The 18,183-nt window shown below is 32.2% G+C and overlaps 2 protein-coding genes and 1 non-coding gene across 3 annotated transcripts; 2 read left to right on the forward strand and 1 right to left on the reverse strand.

Annotated features, from left to right (window-relative positions):
• Positions 1–125: 125 nt before the first annotated feature.
• On the forward strand, positions 126–5,297 carry LOC123717965 (serine hydrolase-like protein). The gene is made up of 7 exons (XM_045674254.1): positions 126–322; positions 846–962; positions 1,466–1,618; positions 1,892–1,991; positions 2,393–2,480; positions 2,999–3,096; positions 4,122–5,297. The coding sequence occupies exons 1-7, from the start codon at positions 268–270 to the stop codon at positions 4,414–4,416; spliced, it is 906 nt and encodes a 301-aa protein (XP_045530210.1). The 5' UTR covers positions 126–267; the 3' UTR covers positions 4,417–5,297.
• Trnai-aau lies at positions 3,707–3,780 on the reverse strand. Its single transcript has one exon. It is a non-coding gene; the product is annotated as a tRNA-Ile (tRNA).
• Positions 5,298–6,908: 1,611 nt separating the features above from the next.
• Positions 6,909–12,539, forward strand: LOC123717964. The gene is made up of 6 exons (XM_045674253.1): positions 6,909–7,182; positions 7,436–7,516; positions 7,985–8,193; positions 8,873–9,058; positions 9,450–9,609; positions 10,102–12,539. Exons 2-6 carry the CDS (start codon positions 7,436–7,438, stop codon positions 11,545–11,547), a joined length of 2,082 nt encoding a protein of 693 aa, XP_045530209.1. The 5' UTR covers positions 6,909–7,182; the 3' UTR covers positions 11,548–12,539.
• Positions 12,540–18,183: the final 5,644 nt, after the last annotated feature.

Here is an 18,183-nt window from a genome sequence, read left to right on the forward strand (position 1 = left end):
TTCAACCGACTATACAAATATAGTGATTCATGTTTTATTGGATATATACCGATCCACTTCAAATCTGACCGGAAACCGATAAACCTTTGAATTGAATGGTCTCAACTCTACAGTCTACACAGCATACTACTTTAGTTTGCTATCTGTAGCATACAAGTTTTTCAATTTTTTATTGTGTATTATAATTTAAATGATAAATTTTACTAAATAATAGAGTATTACAATATATAATGAAAACGTACATATTAATAATTTGAAACGAATATTATGGCATTGTTGGAAAAAGAATGGTTTATTGAATCTCCGTGGGGAAGAATAAGCAGTAAGTACACGTATAATATTTCAGTTTATCATTTTATTTTCCTGGTACAAAGTCCATAAAGTTACATTTATTTTAATATTTTATCGCACACTAAGTATATATAATATAAACTCTAATCTGGTGCGCTTTTATTCATATTTGTACTTAAGTAAAATGCAAAATTTTATTTTTAAGAAAATGTTTCGCATTCACATGATTTAGGTGTCCTATATGTACGAGATTAAACGCCAAAAACATATTTAATTTTGATCGTTTCGAACATTTCGTTTCTGTATCACCCTAAGAACGGCTTTCCACTTCTAATCATCTGTATGGCTTATTAGGAAACAGATACAGAAATTTACTGTCGAGATCAAAGGTGATAGGGCCATTGGTAGCTAAGAATAAAATATTTCTACATCTATTTCAATGTTAATTTAATTAAGCCAAGGAGGAGCACCTAGATGCTCTGTGACCCAAAACCTATATAGTGATTTAAACACAAATCTATGGAATCTGCATATAAAACACACTATTTTTTCAGTTATTGCATGGGGAAATTGCTATGATCCACCTGTACTGTTGTGCCATGGTACAATGGACTCTGCTGCATGTTTTAGGCCACTCATCAGACTGTTACCACAGAAGTTTTATTATATAGGTAAATAATATTTTTTATGGTGTTTCCGTATAGTAAACACCTATCACTTCAATCAACAATCATTTTAAAAAAGGTAATAGCAAATGTCAGACAAAGAATTAAGGAATATCATTTTTTAAAGAAACAAAACTACATTTATTGTTTTTGTAAATATGCTTGCAAATAAAAATCTAACTAGATAAAATTCAAATTGGAAAACATATATGTATATTATAGGAGCAAACTAGCCTATAGCAGCTATTTCAGCCCAGTAACCTAACCTATTTTGTGTGTGTGATGACAACTTGGAAGGTACTTCTAGTTGGTTATGGCATTAAAAAAGCCTAACAAGTAAATTTTCTGCATCTCTCATGGCTTGTATTGACATTTTAAGGGGTCTGTGAGCTTATTTAGAATAAATTCAAGTACAACTATCACAAGTCATTAAAGAATACAATATACAAATACAGATATAATATATATATATATATATAGATAATAGTGTAGATTTATATATCTTCCAGCTATAGAGTTGCCAGGTAATGGCAAATCGGACCCATTCCCACGGGGCATGGTACTAACACTATATGACTTTGTGTATGCTGTTCATGTTGTAGTGAACCACTTCAGATGGGAAAAATTTATTAGTATAGCTCATTCATTTGGTACATCTGTTGGTAAGTTTACAGAAGTAATTAAAGGAAATTCATATACCTATCAACATTATTTACCTAGTTCCCTTGTGTTGCCTCCAGATATCCGTGGATACTCTATCTCAAGAACCACTGATCGGAATTTAATTATAATTGATTCTTTAGCAGAATATGTATCACTTATTAACTTTTAACTTTTTTCTTAGTTTGCTAATGATTAAATTTATTGTGTTAGTCGAGGTCAGCGTGGACTACAAAGATGACAATATGTTGACATATAAAACCATTTTCTTTCAGTGAAAATATACAACTTATGTTATCCTGGCAAATTAACAAAGATTATAGAATTCGATCCAGCATTACATAGGATGGTGACCCCGGGAGATTTTCACAGCTGGTAACAAAATTCACTGACTATATTAGACTTTAGTTATGGGGTTTTACTAATATTTAGAAACAACTGGAACAATTTGAAATTTCTTTGTCAATATTTCTGGATCCCAGAGTTTTTATGGGATTGAGTTTCAAATTGTTACTTAGGTATTTCTTTTATAAAAACTGACATGCGGAAATCAAACTTAGTGGTAAGTATGACTTCCGTATGTCACGTCCGCGTGTCACCTTTGGTATTTTAGCGTATGCCAATTATAATTAACTTGTTGTCTTGACTCCGAATTCTACCTGGAGATCCATGTTCAATTCCTAAGCCACGATCTCGTCTTGAGCCCTTGAGATTAAGTTTTAAATTAATTAATTATAGGGTAGTGCGTGTGGTTTTTTTTAATTGACTTTTTTTAGGTATCAAATAACATTTGGTGATTTCTTTAAAAACTTTGACGAATATAACATCGATATTGAAAAAACTGAGAAGGTGTCTAAGGATGAGGTAGGTATTTTGGGTAAAATTTAACTATGGCTTCCGTCTGTCAAAATCCTTTACATTTTCACACTAAGTTTCGACACTCCATCTCATCTTAATGTTTCTCTATGGTTTTATTTTGAATCATACATAACTTTGTTTTGGGTGTCAACTGGCTTTAGTTATTTAAAAAATGTGCTTATAACTAACTAACCTTTATAAAATTAAGAGTTATAATTATTGGAGGGTTTTTAAATATAAGTGACACTTCAATAGAAGTAGTCATTGGACATTATCGGAAGCGAGAATGTTATATTACAATTTATGAGTGTAGGAAAAACTAAAGGGCTCATTTTGGCTTCGAGTGTACTACGAATGCTAACATTTGGTTTGCGCTTTTCATGAAATTATTAACTAAAATATATTTATATGTAACTTAAATAATATTAGGTTACATAACTGGTCTGCTTTAAATTTTATTATTAAATTCGAAATTGACGGATCACTAAAATATTAATTAAAAAAAGGATTATATAAAATTTTAGGCAGTTCAGAATTCCATGAAACGCCGACATTTGTCAGAGGAATGTGCTAAAGAGACTTTAGAGAGAATTTCTATACCGGCTGGTGATGGATTCGTGAGGTAAGTGTTTAATATGTGATAATTTACATATACATTAATACAAAATAATAAAATACATTAAAAACTTGTGATTTAATATTTGTATACTGTTTTGTAAGTGAAGGTTCAAACTACCAAATCAATATTTTTGGCGCCAAAATTTAAATATGGCATGGAATATAGAAATTACGCGACAAAAATGGCAATAAATCCTTTTTTTCTTTTCGTTTTTTATCGTTTTTAAAGAGCAATGTAGTACTATTATTTTTTATCTAAATCTAATTAGACATTGAACATGTGAATTAGTGATAAGACGTAAATAAGACTTGGCTTAAAGGTCTCGTTACCAGGCCATAAAATTATTTAAAAAAAATTTAGACATTGGTTGGATTAATTTTAAGTATAAAAACGATACTATGATGACATTCGTAATTCAAATGTGAGGATGCGTATAAAATACATTATGAGCGAATTCTGGCTCTAGAGGCAGATTTTGTTTACGAATTATTTATTGTTTTTTTTTAGTGGAAACAAGATTGGTAAATAAATGTTTATTATATAGTGTATTTAAATTACAATTATGAAAATTAATTAAAATCAAATAATTCAATTAAAAATAATAAAAATGTCGTGGCCCATGAGGGGATCGAACCCGCGACCTTCGCGTTATTAGCACGACGCTCTAACCAACTGAGCTAATGGGCCTTCGATTGGTATTATGAAATTTTGTAACGTAACTATTTAATTTTCATGTTTCTTCGTTCCTCATATTTATATACCTATAGATATATTTTAAACATTCCAATACTTTTCGTTCGGGTTAAAAAGTGTGTGAGAATAAAAATAAATCAGTGGCGCTACAACCTTATTAGGTCTTGGCCTCAGATTTATAGATCTGTTTCATGTTTATTTGTCAATCTTATAGGTAAGGGAGCGTTCAAGTATTACGTCACGCAATTTTTGAAGATTCTTAATGTACATTGACAAGTAAGAGGGGAAAGTAAACATCGTAAAACGTCAAAATCTGCTATTCCTATATTTTTCAGATACACCTACGATCGTCGGTTGAAAATTTTACAAACGCCACCATACACGCCCGAACACTACAAGGATGTTTTGACAAGTGTCAAAACTCCGACTTTGTCTATTATAGCTCAAGACACGATCGACTTAGGATTCTATAAACTGACGCCATTTTTGCTGGACGAAATGGCGTATCCGAACCGCAATTGTCGGATTAAAATTGTAAAGGGTTCGCATGATGTGCATTATAATAATCCGGAATGTGTTGCAGATTATGTTGCTGAGTTTTTGATGGGTGGGTTTAAAGCTAAATTATAGTTACGAGTAAATATATTTTTTTAATATTTTTATTAAGCTCTGAGCTTGCTTTTACCTAATTAAAGGCAATTTAACATTAAAGCAACTTTAAAAATATGTTATTGTTTCTGTGTCAGCCACACTAGGGTTGCAACTTTTTTTAGTAATTAAAGTAAAAAAGTACAGGTACAGAAAAGAACAATTTATGTAAAAATATATTATTGCTTTTTGCAGTTTGTATAAAATTACTGTCTTGACTAAACAATTGCACAGCATCTTATTCATAATCTTATTTATATGTATTTAAACATCGATTCCGTGCCAATCGATAAATTCCGTTTAGCAAAAAATTTACGACTAAAGATGAATATCTTACGAATTAAAGTGTTTTCGTATACTCAAAAAGTATAGAGAACAATGTCCTAAAATAATGTATTATAAAGTACTGGTGGCGACTGGCAACCCAGTCAAAACAGTTGTGAGTTGAGGCTTCAACAAAATTGGTCCTCGAATTTCTGAAGGAGACGTGTATAATTTAGGTACCCATTTGAAGTTGGTATAATTTTTATTGCTAAGTGAACTATATATGTATTTGTGATTTACTTTAGGGATTTGGAGTAAACTAAATAGCTTTGTAGTTTAAACAATGACACCTGGGACCATATTTAGAGTATTACAGCATTGTATTTATAAAACTCTTTGAAAAATAATTTACTGTGTAATAAAGACTTGCTTGATAGGAAAATCAATGTGTCAGAGGTGATCACTGTGATATAATAGTGATGAATGAAGGATTATCCTTTGTATTTGATATATTATTTTGTATAAGCAATGTTATGTTATGTAAATTGCATTTATTTTCTTATTATAGCTGTTGGTGAAATAGAAATATATCTTAATGTTGTTTTTTTTTGGTTTCACAATTTTTTTTAATATGACTACTGGAGTTCAATATGACTTAGATGCGCACTAGTTTTAAAATAACAGTTCATGCAAGAACAGGATAAGTATGGAAAATCCGGCCACAAATATCTTATTAAAATCCTTAAACAGCTGCTACAAGGACCATTTCATAGCCATATTTTAAAAGACCTTCAAATTTCATTTATAATATTATAAAGAGGAACAATTGTTTGTACTGAATAAAATCAAAAATAACTAGAATTATTTATTCATTAGCGCTACATTAATTGAAATAATATAGGCTATAATCATTTTATAAATAAATGTCCAGCTGGGCAGTGTTTTTCATCAATTGACAAGGTTTATATTAGCACAAGTTTCTATTCATATGCATTAAACCACCATTCTATGTGAAACTTTGTAAGTCATTTTGCTTAAGTTTCAACTGGGTGCTGCAGGTATCTTTGTGCCAATTGAAAGTATACCATCAACTCGATATTAAAACATTCAATGACTACTGTTAAGATTTATAGAGGTATATCATACAAATATTTTTATAATAACATAACAAGAATGTCTACTCTTAGACTTATTTTGTCAAATCAATAACATAAACCTCATCTCAAATAAAATTCTTTCTTTGTACCAAAAGAAGGTATCATTTGAGCCCAACCACACATTATCATCAACTCACTCACCATACTGTGACCTGCAAGAAAATTAACCACCAATTGGTCTTCAACAGTGGTAATATATGTCATTTGTGGTGTACCAGGCACAAGGGACTTAAAACCATTAATACTGGATTCATTCCAAATATCCCCGTTTGGTGCTTTACAGGCATCTAATCTACATGGAATTGCAAATGGAGGGAATTTTAAATCACAGGCCCATATTAATTCAGAACTAATTGCACTGTCTGTGGTCCCAACATCTATTGCCTCAATCATATATTTTTTCCCTCCCAATACTTGAACAGGAGCTAAAATTTTTCCTCTTGTTAGTTTTCTATCAAATTTTTCAGACTCATACAAAACTACAGTCCCCACATCTAATGAATCTGGCACTATAAGTTTATTTCGTGGAATATTGTTGAGTTCATTAACAAATCTTGTATTTTCTTCTAATCTTATAAAAAAATTACTAGGTGATTCTATGTGACAAACATGTACAAAACATTTTGCCATTTTTCTGCTATTAAATATTGGAACAACTGCTTTTCGCATAGCCTCAGGTAAATAAATCATAGATTGTTCCATTTTACACTTTGAAAATAAAATCTGTAAAATATATAGTGACTATAGACATTATTACCATACAAAACCAATATTTTTTTTAAAATTATAACGTCATGACAATTACCTATGTTTTGTTACTATATGTTTTTAGTGAATAATAATTAAGCTATTCATGTTTTATACACAAAACATATGACACATGTAATATGAAAACCATTCCTAATCAAAAGCTCTGAAAAGATTGAAACTTAACAGTTTATTTACGATATTTACCATCTTAATAAACAAATATTGCAGTCACTAAAAACTGACAACAGAAGTTTGAAATTTGAATACTCTAGTAAATATAGTAATAGCTGCTGAGTAGCAGCAGTCAGCACCAGTTGTCAGTAAATTCTAATTGGTGTAAATATGTCTTACTTAAGTATTGAGTGTCAAAATGGAATGTCAAAAATCAGCTGATCCTTACGCGTTGTTTAGATTTTTAGCTAACTGTCAATTTGCGATGTCTTTAGCTGTGTCTCAAAGGAATTCTTAAATATTCATAAAATAATTGTGTTTAATTAAATACAAATATGTAAATACCGGATATGCATTTATAAGCGCTACAGTACTTCGTAGATAAGGCTAAAACAATTACTTTAAGGTGTGTATTTAATAAAGAACAATAATAAATCGTTTGTGAGGTTATTTGATACGTAATTATAACTTTATAATGTAACAATAAATATTGTTTATGTATTTTTATTTATCAGTATTCATAGTATACTATTGTAGAATAACTAAAAAAATTAAGATCAAAATATGGCTACCAAAAGTCAGGGTATATTTTTTACCAATGCCGTCGCATCTAAAATATATTTGTGAAACGGAAATAATATTTTATAAATGTGTTTCAGATGGCGTTATTTAGAAAGCAGGATTTCTCACCTCCAATTTTATCAAAGAAATGGATAGCAATTAAGTTTAGGCCAAACATGGTAATAACTATTTAAGTTGAAATATATATTGATTAATTTCTAATGCCTATAGGTAATAACGGATTTGTATTTGTTTAATTGAATATCCTAATTCATCAATCAATACTGTACTAATTAAAGTGGTGCTAAAAAATTAATAATTAATCACCAAATTAATTTATGTTATAAGAAATGGTTAAAATAGTAAAATCAATGTCTTATGCATGTCAGTAAACTGCAGAAAACATATCACAGTATAATAAATGCCTTAATAGTGAGGTTCGAAAATACTTTTTCCAGAACGATAAAACAGTTTCACTAATAATGTAACACAGGACCATCATGTTTGTAAATAATGAGTGCTTCGAATAAACTGTCTCAAGTGCAAATCTGGTCTTTCAACACTGTTGCTTGACATTTGACTGTGACAAGATTGTGATAAATCAATTTTCATTTAGGCCTTAAAAATCTTATTTCTGTTAATTCTAGCTCATATACAGTCATGACAATATAATCACAATACTGGAAAGTGGTTTGCTATTCCGGGAGGATAGTATAGAAGTGGAGCAAGAAGCCCCCTGTTCAGAAATAGCCTGGGGCCATGCAGGGGGAGCGGCAGGTGGTTGGCTTACGAAAGGGGAGCGGAATGGTGCCTTGATAGCTATTGCTGCATGTGTAATGCTGGCACCACCAAGAAAGTATGCCCTTTTTTACTATACCTACACCGCCATTTATAGCAGTTACACTTTGGGAATTCGTTGTATGTTTATTTTTTTATTTATGTTTAATTTAAATAACTATTTTATTCATTAAATTAATAAGACTAAAAAGAAATTAATCAACAAAATATTCAAAATACTGTTTTCAAGATACAAGTTAATTGTGTATAGAAAGAAACAACATTGATCCAAATGCACTTCGGGGTTGAGTCACTTGAGGATAATATTTTTGTTTGTAATTGTTTAATGGGGCTGTTAAAGTATTACGTAACCAGATTTACTGCAATTTATCCCATTGCACAAGCAAAGCTCTCGAAAATAATAGTACATTAAATATATTATTTTTGGAGGACTCCTCGAAAGTTTTTTTTTTCACGTATAGACAATGTGTGGTTAATATGTGTAAAGAAGTAAATAGTGTTGACGTAACCACCAAATCAGAAAATCGAAGACAATCCTTATCATATTAATCTCAAGTCATATTCTCATCTTGAGTGCTGTATATTTCCTCGTACTAAGCCTAAGCGCGACTGTCACATTCTTTATTACCGTCGAACACTAAGTGACGTGTGTCAGTCGTTTTGGACTTTGACATATGGGAGTCATAGTTCGTCAAAGCCCTGTAGAATTTTATTATACATTATAATTCTCTGTATAGTTTCAACAAAATGACTCTCGCGAAGTTGGCGTCCCTTGCGCTAATTCCGGTCGCGATCCGTGCGACGCATCGGTCGCATTGTCGCGGCACTTTGCGACAATTGGTCGCGGTGATGCGCGACTATATGTCGCTGGTGCGTCGCGCGACAGCTTGTTGCCGGGAGTATGCCGCGTTACATGCTCAGTTGTAAGTATCTTTCGTCTTAACATTGTTATGATATATATCATAATTCTGCGTTTTTAGGGTAGGTTTTGTCAGCAAAGGCTTGTCTCAATAAATAAATCAGTAGCTATAGTAGAATAAATAAATCTGTATCTGTTTCATGATATATCAAACTAATAGGCGAGTAGGTGATCGACCTTCTGGGCCTGACACGCCGTCGACTTTTTGGATCTAAGGCAAGTTGGTTTACTCACTATGTTTTCAAAGTTAAATACGCACATAGAAAGTCCGATAGTGCACAGTCGAACCTACGATCTGACGGATGAGGGTCGCATGCAAAACTGCTTAAAGGTGTATATGTAATTCCGATCTTAATAGCTCAATAGAATTTGAAAAAAAGAATTATCCAATTTAGGGGTTCTGTCACCTCAGCAATAGAGTCAACCCACGCGATGCTCTACCAGCAGCAAAGGGAGCTTCTGTTGCTAATGTCACGCGCATCGTCCGCGTTGCTAGGCAACGTGCCATGGTTGCGCGGCGATGTCGCCGTGGAGTGCGACACAGAGAATTTAATGGTAACCAAGCATTTTTTGTTGAAGCGTGTCATAAGTTTAACTTAGTACTAATATATGTTTATTAAAATACATCTAAAAGTTATGTTATAAATGTAACCGTTCCGCCTTGTTTGCGGCAGCACTGATTCGACCCTTTAGATATGAATAGCGTTTGTCAAACGTCAAATAGTTAAGAACGTTTATATCTATGTCTGTGTTGTTCGTATACATATATAACTCGAGTGATCTGCCTCCTATCTTCAAACAATTATCAATATAATTTTTTTTTAACCAAACATTTTTCACATGAAGTCGGGTCTTCAAAAACCGTAATCTTATCTTAAATCACTTAATGTCAGATCTTTCTGTCAACTGTCAGCAGTCAGTTCAAGTCGTAGTGTCTCGCTGACTTCAACTGCCCTCAAAAACTCAAAATGACACTCAAGAAAAGCTCTCGTTAAACAAGTTTTTATTATATTTTGTGTGTTTTTAATTGGCTTTCCTCGTTTCCAGAAACTCCACCACGCCTTTCTAGTTGTGCAATCCACTCTACTAAAATATATAGCGCTGGCGCATCATATCCCTTCACAAGCACTAAAACTATACAAAAATCACAATGAAAGAATATACTGGATTCACAATGTGCTTATAGAGAATCTAACGCGAGAATTCAAAGACAATTTTGAATCACTAGAGCGAATGTATCGTCTTTTAAAAAACTACGGTACCAAAGACAATGTGTTAAAAAAGCCAGGTTCAGCGATTAAAGAAACTTGGTTCTATTCAGAAATACATACAGATGTGGCAAGAACTAGCTTAGAACTAAAATTAGCGCTCAATAAATGTAATGACCTAGATATGTTCCTAGACTCGTGCGCATCGAACAAACAAGATTTAGATTTAGATGCATTAAACAAAGATATCGACAGTATTATAGGTGATGTAACAAAGTGTTTAAGAACAGTTCAAAGTTCACAGATTAGATTAAAAAAGCTACAAAATAATTTCAAAGAAGAGCATACAGTGGAGGAGGACGAAGAACATGTAGAAGAGGCAATTTTTAAAATAGAAGACAAAGAACCAGAGATAAGAGATGAAGTATTTTACTTAGTCAGAACTGATGACGATGACGCGCTACCGCCAGTCGCTGATTTTGTAACTGGTCCAGGAAAGAAAGAGAAAGAGACAACGAAAATAGTTCTAAATGAACTAAAAAGAAAACTAGTCGGAAGAGAAGATTTAATGCGAGAAAGAGAAAGACAGGCTCTAGCTAAAACAATGCCACAGCTTCGAAATGTACCAGAATTTCCAAGGCAGATTGATATATTACAATTCGTTGACCGCAAAGGTTTTTTATCCAAAATAAAGCGAGTGGAACGAAAGAAATTGAAACTAAAAAAAACAAAAAATAAAAAGAGAAAACAAAAATATAGATTAATAATCTCGCGGTATACAAATGAAAGTGAAATACTGAATTTTTATGAAGCGAATGCGAAACTTAATATCAAAAGCAGATTGTTAACAATTCATAAAGATAAAAAAGGTTTTATAATAACGAAATGGGTTAAAAAAGAAATCAAAGATGACAATTCTAGTATTCTGTCTGACTTAAGTGACGTAGAATCGGAAACGGGAAATGCAAGTGTCACCCTAGCTAATTACAAAGTCAACAAACAAGATTTAAACATATCGTCATCTGACAGTGATTTTGATTTAGACAATAATCAACTACTAAATGACATAAGGAGATATAGAGCTGTCAGAAAAAAGAACTTTCCCGCGAAAAGGGCATCCATAGATATGGACGAGAGTATGAAACCCATAGAGTACAGATTCGGGACGGGGATGGCAATGGCGTCCGTTCTACAGAAAAATAATGCCAGAGTTGTGATGGCGGAAGAAGTTTTTGTTGGAAATGGTGAAGTTTCAGATGATAGTGGTCATGATGACGATGCGTGATAAAATATAGCAACTTCTTTGGTCTTGGATTTCTACGATCGCTCATTATTTATTCAGACCGAGAAATTTCCATTTCAGATGTTTCGTAATTTTTTTTATAAAATTTTAATTAATTTTAAATTTATTTTATGGCTTTTTAAATTGTACTAGTCATTATAATTAATGAATGCGTCACACTTGAAGAATAAAAACAGTTGGGCAAAGCACAGAACATATGATATATGTCAATGGAGAAGACAATATGTAATAATTAAATAAAAACGTGATTAAAAAGTAGAAGATGGTCTATTCTCTATTATTAAGCGATTCTAACCGACCTTTGGCTTGAAGGTCTCCTAGATCTAGAATATTGTTCTTAACAATTCCACAAGTATGTTTTTTATCAAGTGGTGACATATATTGTCTATGTATTTATATATATTGTCCATGGAAAATAGATTGTCTTCTAAAGTCTATTCTCTATGAAATAATATTTTATCCAATTTAGAAAACCGATAGTTAACGATTCACTTACTCCTTTGGCTCTGCTACTCAAAAAGTGTCTTGGCCTCCGAAATGAGAATCAAACAGCGCTCCTTGTTCTGTGACACCTCGCGCCGATTGCTGGCTTTCAGCTGCAGTCCTCCTCCACTTTATCCAGCAATGTGCCCATGCGCAGGTGCCCCAGTCAACTTAGTCGAGAGACCTTGGTATTTAAGTTTACAAACATTTTATATTGAATTATTAAGATAGTCTACTCTCGTCGGTTAAATGACTCCTGATTTTATGATTATATAAACTTGATAAACGCAGATCATTATAATGTTATATGTCCACGTGTCGCAATATTTGTTAATGTATATTTATTAATTATCTTCCAAATACTACTAATTATGTCGAGAGATTATTGTAATGTATAATTAATAAATATTTAAAATGGTATAAGTTTTTCTTTATCTTATATTAAATATGGCATCGTATTGTTGTGATCAAAATACATAAAATGGTTTCTAGGATCTAGTTTTATTTCTCAAGCAACCTTTCCTCTCCGTCAAATTAAAAATACGACTAAATGTTAATTATTAAGACAGCGAGACTAATCAAGTTTATAATGAAACTCTGCGCATTGACATGACGACTTATTCAATGTGTGTGGTGTCATGGTGTCAATGTCACCAGATGTCAATCAATCTTCAATTAGTCTTTCATTACATTCTCCAATACGTTTCACAGTCCAAAGTATTTATTAAGAATAAATCACTTATAGAACACGCTACTGCGACGTGTATTTACATTTATCAAGTTATACGAGATAGTAAAACAAAACATTAAATCTTCAGCGTGCGACTCTCATCTCTGAGGTCGTAGGTTCGATCTCCGGCTGTTCACCAATGGACTGTCTGTCTATGTGTATATTTAAGTCGAACTTTAAAGGAAAACGTTTTCTTTCACATCATTAGACCTAAAAAGTCTGCAGCTAGTATAAGGCAAAGTAGGCTGATCAATTGTTTGCCTATTAGATTGACAAATGACCATGAAATAGATATAGAAATCTGAGGCCCAGACCTAAAAATGTTGTAGTTAGTTAATACTTAGTTATTTATAGAAACGTTCTGATATAAAACCTTTTGTCGCCTCACTCGGCGCACATTAAAAAAAAGTTTACTCGGCAGTGGCGGGCTTTCCTTAAGACTGCCCATGTAGGCAAAATTTTTAATGCATAAGTGTAGGACGTTTCGTCTGGTGCTCTACGAAGGTTTCCACAAGAAAGTTTCTAAAGAGTCAGCGTTTTACTTACAACTGAGCAGTTACATTTCAAAAATGCATAAGAGCAAATACTCATTTAATATAATTTGACATAAATTCCAAGAACAAGGTCGTTATAAAAATATTCCTTAATGATTTATTAATTGAATCTTTTATAGTTAGTGTCATAATGAACTTAGTGAAGAACGCAGTTATGGTTGCGAAGATTATGTAAGTAACTTTTTCAATTTCTAATATCCTCTATGGATTATGTCTCTATGAAACCAAAGAGAGAGAGAGAGAAAACCAGATGATAACTGAAATAAAAAATCTGAGCCGTCACGGGACGCCTGGCAGATGTGAAACATCGACATTATTTTGTAAAAGTAATATGCAGAAAAGAACATATTGTGATAGGAACTAAATATGTCATAATGATAAAATAAAATATTACGATTTTTTTCCAGATATCGATGACTATTTATTGAATAAACATTTATTTTCATTAAATACAAATTAAAAATATTATAGATACAGACACACGTCGCCACACCGTACACACTACTGCATATAGACTGTATATATATACTGTTGTATTACATCTTCAATTGTAGAAATTAGAAATTTAGAACAACCACGTGAGAGCAGTGTCAGCAGTTGGTCAATGTTCAAGTGAAATCTAAACAAAATCCATATTAATAAAAGTAATGTATGTACGTTTATAACGAATAAACTTAAAAAACGACTGGAATTAAATATAAGTCAATTGGTTCGGAAACACTTCAGTGGGCAGCTTATTACACATAGTGTTTCATGATATTTTTGTAATGAGTAAGCGGAGCTGACTTAAAATATTTGGGTCTAAGATCGATCTCCTCGCAATACCTCGTATTCGTATACGAAGAATTCATCAACGCAGTAAATAAAACACTATCATTTTCATACTAAGACTTTTATCACTGAAATTTGACAAATGTCAAAGAGGCTCTAATCGAAGGAATTATTTTTGATTTCTCTTGGTACATCGAAAGTAATATTTGTCAGGTGAAAAGTTTTGGGTACGCTTTTTCAACTTCGGGAAATATACGAATATTCTTATTATTTTTTTATTAATATTCATTGTAATATAAAAGCACAATCCTAGGCTTGAGACACGCACGCTGAACCCGCTAGGCCAACACTGCTCACTGAGAGACTCACGCTATATTTATTTCTAAAAGATTTAATAAAATGGAACGGCTGGCCGAACATGTTTCCCCGGGATGTTTTCCTTCATACCACGTCATAGATAAATCAATAGGTCAATAGTTTATCTATACTATTTATACTATCTTAGACGTAAATTTGATTCTATGAAAGCAATAGAAAATTAAGAATTATTCCATAAAACACAATTCTGTTTTAACACGTGACCATAAGTTGAGAATAATGCATAACTAATAAAAAAACAAACATAAGAAATCAATAATAACCAGCTAAAGAATTAAAAAAAAATAACTATCGCCTATATGCTCTTTTTTATTGTCTATGGATCTTTTGTTACGCCACAGTCAATAAAAAAGATCCGTTAACGTATGCAATTCATTAAAAAAATGTTAAAGAATGTTTTTACTTTTTGACCCAACTAAAATAAAATAATTAACGTCGATCTAACTAAAACGGTGATTTGAAATTAAATACAAATAAAGCTTTTTACAAATCGGACGAATATCTAAATAACCTAATCCTTGGGATTGATTTGCTCCAGTTCAAACAATTTGAATGACTTAAAACTTGGCGATTAAAATGAGTGGCGGAGAGTTTCTTGCCCGCTCTACGTCCTTGAATTTTTTATGTTAACATTCATAAGTGTACTTGTCACCAATAAGTGTGTTTGTATATCGAGTTATTTTGTGTTTGAGTTTGATTGACAAGTATAATCACGGGCATAAAATCAGTCATGATGAATCAATAGTGTTTGAATACTGCCTGTGTCAATGAAGATTGCTGGGTCACAATGTCAAATACTTGCCCGTTGGACTATCTTACGACGACCTTTACAAATAACTATTATTAAGACATACTGTTGTAAATTAATGTATTGAATCCTCTATAACTTCTTTATCATTGGACGTCGAGGCAGAATATGAAATTCCACCTGTACCACCTTGACGTCCACAGCTATATAGGAAGCTGGTTCCAGGCTCAGTGTAGTATTTCCGAGGCAATTCGACTTAGGGTTCTTCAAAAAAGACCGTACCAATACTTAAAAGACACTTAACTCAATATCACTTAATATTAGGTGAGTCTCTTGTCTGTTTGAAGCCTATTAAATAAAAAGAAAAAGTTTGTCGGCCCATATTTCTGTTTAGGTATAAAAAGATAGTAGAACAAAATTGATAAAAATTTAGGAGTAAAAATAGAGGAAATTTACGTGTGTGAAAAATATCTTTACAAATAGGTAAAGTTTGTGAGTGTGTACCCTTGAATTAACTGAAACTATTTTAGAAATTATTTTATAGAAAGCCACGTTATTTGGCTATATTAACTTAGAAAATGAAAAGATTTTCGCGTATTAATATATGCAAAGTCAGACGAAAACTAATAGAGTAAGAATTGTAGACGTGCATATTGATAATGGGATGGGTCACAGTGCTAATGAAGGTCACGAAAACGCATCAACCCGCGTGCGCAGTTTGCTAAGTATCGAACGGGTCGCATTGCGTGCACATTCCAACTGTCAGTGGTCAGTGACATTTATTGCCCGACGACTCATTTTTAAAAGCGTTGATTTATGCATTTTATAAAATAATCGCTATTATTAAGTCGACTTTAAATTATAAGTAACTTTTAATTATTCTTTCAGTATTTCGATATTGCTGCTAATCTGTATACATCTGTCAAAACAAATGCCACAGATGCAAACCACAACACAGACGAACGTTACCAAATCGGGAAATGGTATGTCAATGTTTTTTTGTTTATATAGCGAAGTAGTAACTGGCGGGTTAATATGTAAAGCAAAAGAAGAAACAAAGCGCGCTCGTCTGGTAATTGGTGAAAACGTCTATATGACGCTAGCAACCAACCAATTGTAAGGCGTCATCTTACTTTTTGTTTTACATTCAAACCCTTTCGAGCCGATAAACTTCCTATCTTTCTTCCATTATAAAAAGGGTTAGAAAACCAGTAACAATAGATAAAGGGAATATAGTCACTTCACACAGTATTTTATCACTTGTCTTTACGATTCGCACTTTTATCTTGACGTTGTCATACGGCGTTCTAAAATGTTCAGTCTGGCTTCGAGAAGGTTTCCATCTTCCCTCTGTTTCCCGTATCATTCCATCCTTGTCTCACACCTAGAAAGTTCACTATACGGTCAACCAGGCTGCACAAAATAAATATGGAAATTGTATTCGTTTTTACAACAAACTCCCAAGCTAACTTAGAGAATTATCACTGAATAAATTCAAAACTCACGTTACACGTAAATTATGCAATAAAGCTTTTTATAAATTTGACGAATATTTAAGTGATCCTAATCCTTAACTGAAGCAAATCAATAGAGTTGCTCCAGTTTAAACAAATTGAATGACTCAAAACTTAGCGATTAAAAAGAGAGCAGTCCTTCTCGCCGGATCTACGCCCTTGACTTGCAAACTGGTAGTAAATGTAAATTTAGAATCAATTTAACACCTTTTCTGTTGACGTAAGTAAGTACACTTACGTCAACAGAAAAGGTAAGGAAGAAAGAAAGGAAACCAAGTGGTTACCTATATGAATAAAGTTATTTTGACTTTGAGTTTGAGTCCTAAATACAAGTTTCTGAAAACTGTATCACTCGACTACGCTTGCTTAGACTGCCTGGCAAAATGTTTCAGACTCCTGTAAACGAGAGTAGCTATATACAAATTACAATATTCTTGTAGTGATAGATCCTTTCTTGTAACGGTTATAAATCGTCTCTAACTTGTGGAAAAAAAAACACATTACTGGCCCAAGACAATAACGAGTGAACCAAGAGTAATATCTGCTTGGTTAATCATATTTTTTCCATAAATAAATAATTATTTTCGTATATTCTAGTGCCAAAGTACTATTGTGCAATTTGGCAATATTGAGCAATATTATTATGCCATAGACGCTGTTGATTTTATATGACAATTTCATAATACTTTTCTCTTAAACGTTCACAAGGTTTTAATAATAAATTAATATTCTAGGTACAGAGGGACTTTCGTGCATAACTGGCAAGGAAGACAATGGCATCTGCATAAAACGAAACTTCTGTGACTATGGTACACCTGCCATAGACTTTACTCTATATTCTAAACATGGATATAAAAGGTATTTCTTATCTATTCAAATGTGTTAGTTCGTTCCCTTTAAACAAGCATGAAAAATGATTTAAATTTAGAATGTGGAGATACATAAATCACTAGAGATCGATCATGAACATTGTATGAAAACGTTACTGGCTGTTAACAAATTCTCCGCGCTACGAAATTAAAAAAGTTTATGTTAAAGTAAATGAGCCTTTCTACCGTTATTGCTAATATCTATAACTCTAATATGTCCCACAAAGTAGACAGCTAATAATAGTTTTCCTTAAAAAAATATATAATTTACATTACCTATTTAAGATAAATCAATATACAAATATTTTAATAATTCATTTCTCATTCAAAAATATAAATCAAAATCATCAAAAACCCCAATGTATGTAAACGTACGATTCAAAATCCGTTCTTTCATATTTTTATAAATTAAAGATACCGGAATTTTACACTCAATTTACTTTTGCATCGTCGACGATTAAGCAGTATGCATTAATCAATAAAAATTATCTATACTATTAAAAAAAACATTTAAAGCTTGTCTCAGAAATAGGGTCCCTAAACAAATTTCCCTTTTTGTTATAAATTTTAA

Source organism: Pieris brassicae, chromosome 14 (assembly GCF_905147105.1).
Source record: "Pieris brassicae chromosome 14, ilPieBrab1.1, whole genome shotgun sequence".
In the NCBI taxonomy this organism is placed as follows: Eukaryota; Metazoa; Arthropoda; class Insecta; order Lepidoptera; family Pieridae; genus Pieris; species Pieris brassicae.

Bases quoted from the DNA above. Each gene is read 5' to 3' on its own strand.
- LOC123717965 (XM_045674254.1), top strand. From the start codon at position 268: ATGGCATTGTTGGAAAAAGAATGGTTTATTGAATCTCCGTGGGGAAGA. The intron at 963-1,465 runs GTAAATAATATT...TATATCTTCCAG, and splicing joins ACAGAAGTTTTATTATATAG to CTATAGAGTTGCCAGGTAAT. The intron at 2,481-2,998 runs GTAGGTATTTTG...ATAAAATTTTAG, and splicing joins AGAAGGTGTCTAAGGATGAG to GCAGTTCAGAATTCCATGAA.
- LOC123717964 (XM_045674253.1), top strand. From the start codon at position 7,436: ATGGCGTTATTTAGAAAGCAGGATTTCTCACCTCCAATTTTATCAAAG. The intron at 9,059-9,449 runs GTAAGTATCTTT...TATCCAATTTAG, and splicing joins GCCGCGTTACATGCTCAGTT to GGGTTCTGTCACCTCAGCAA. The intron at 9,610-10,101 runs GTAACCAAGCAT...CCTCGTTTCCAG, and splicing joins GCGACACAGAGAATTTAATG to AAACTCCACCACGCCTTTCT.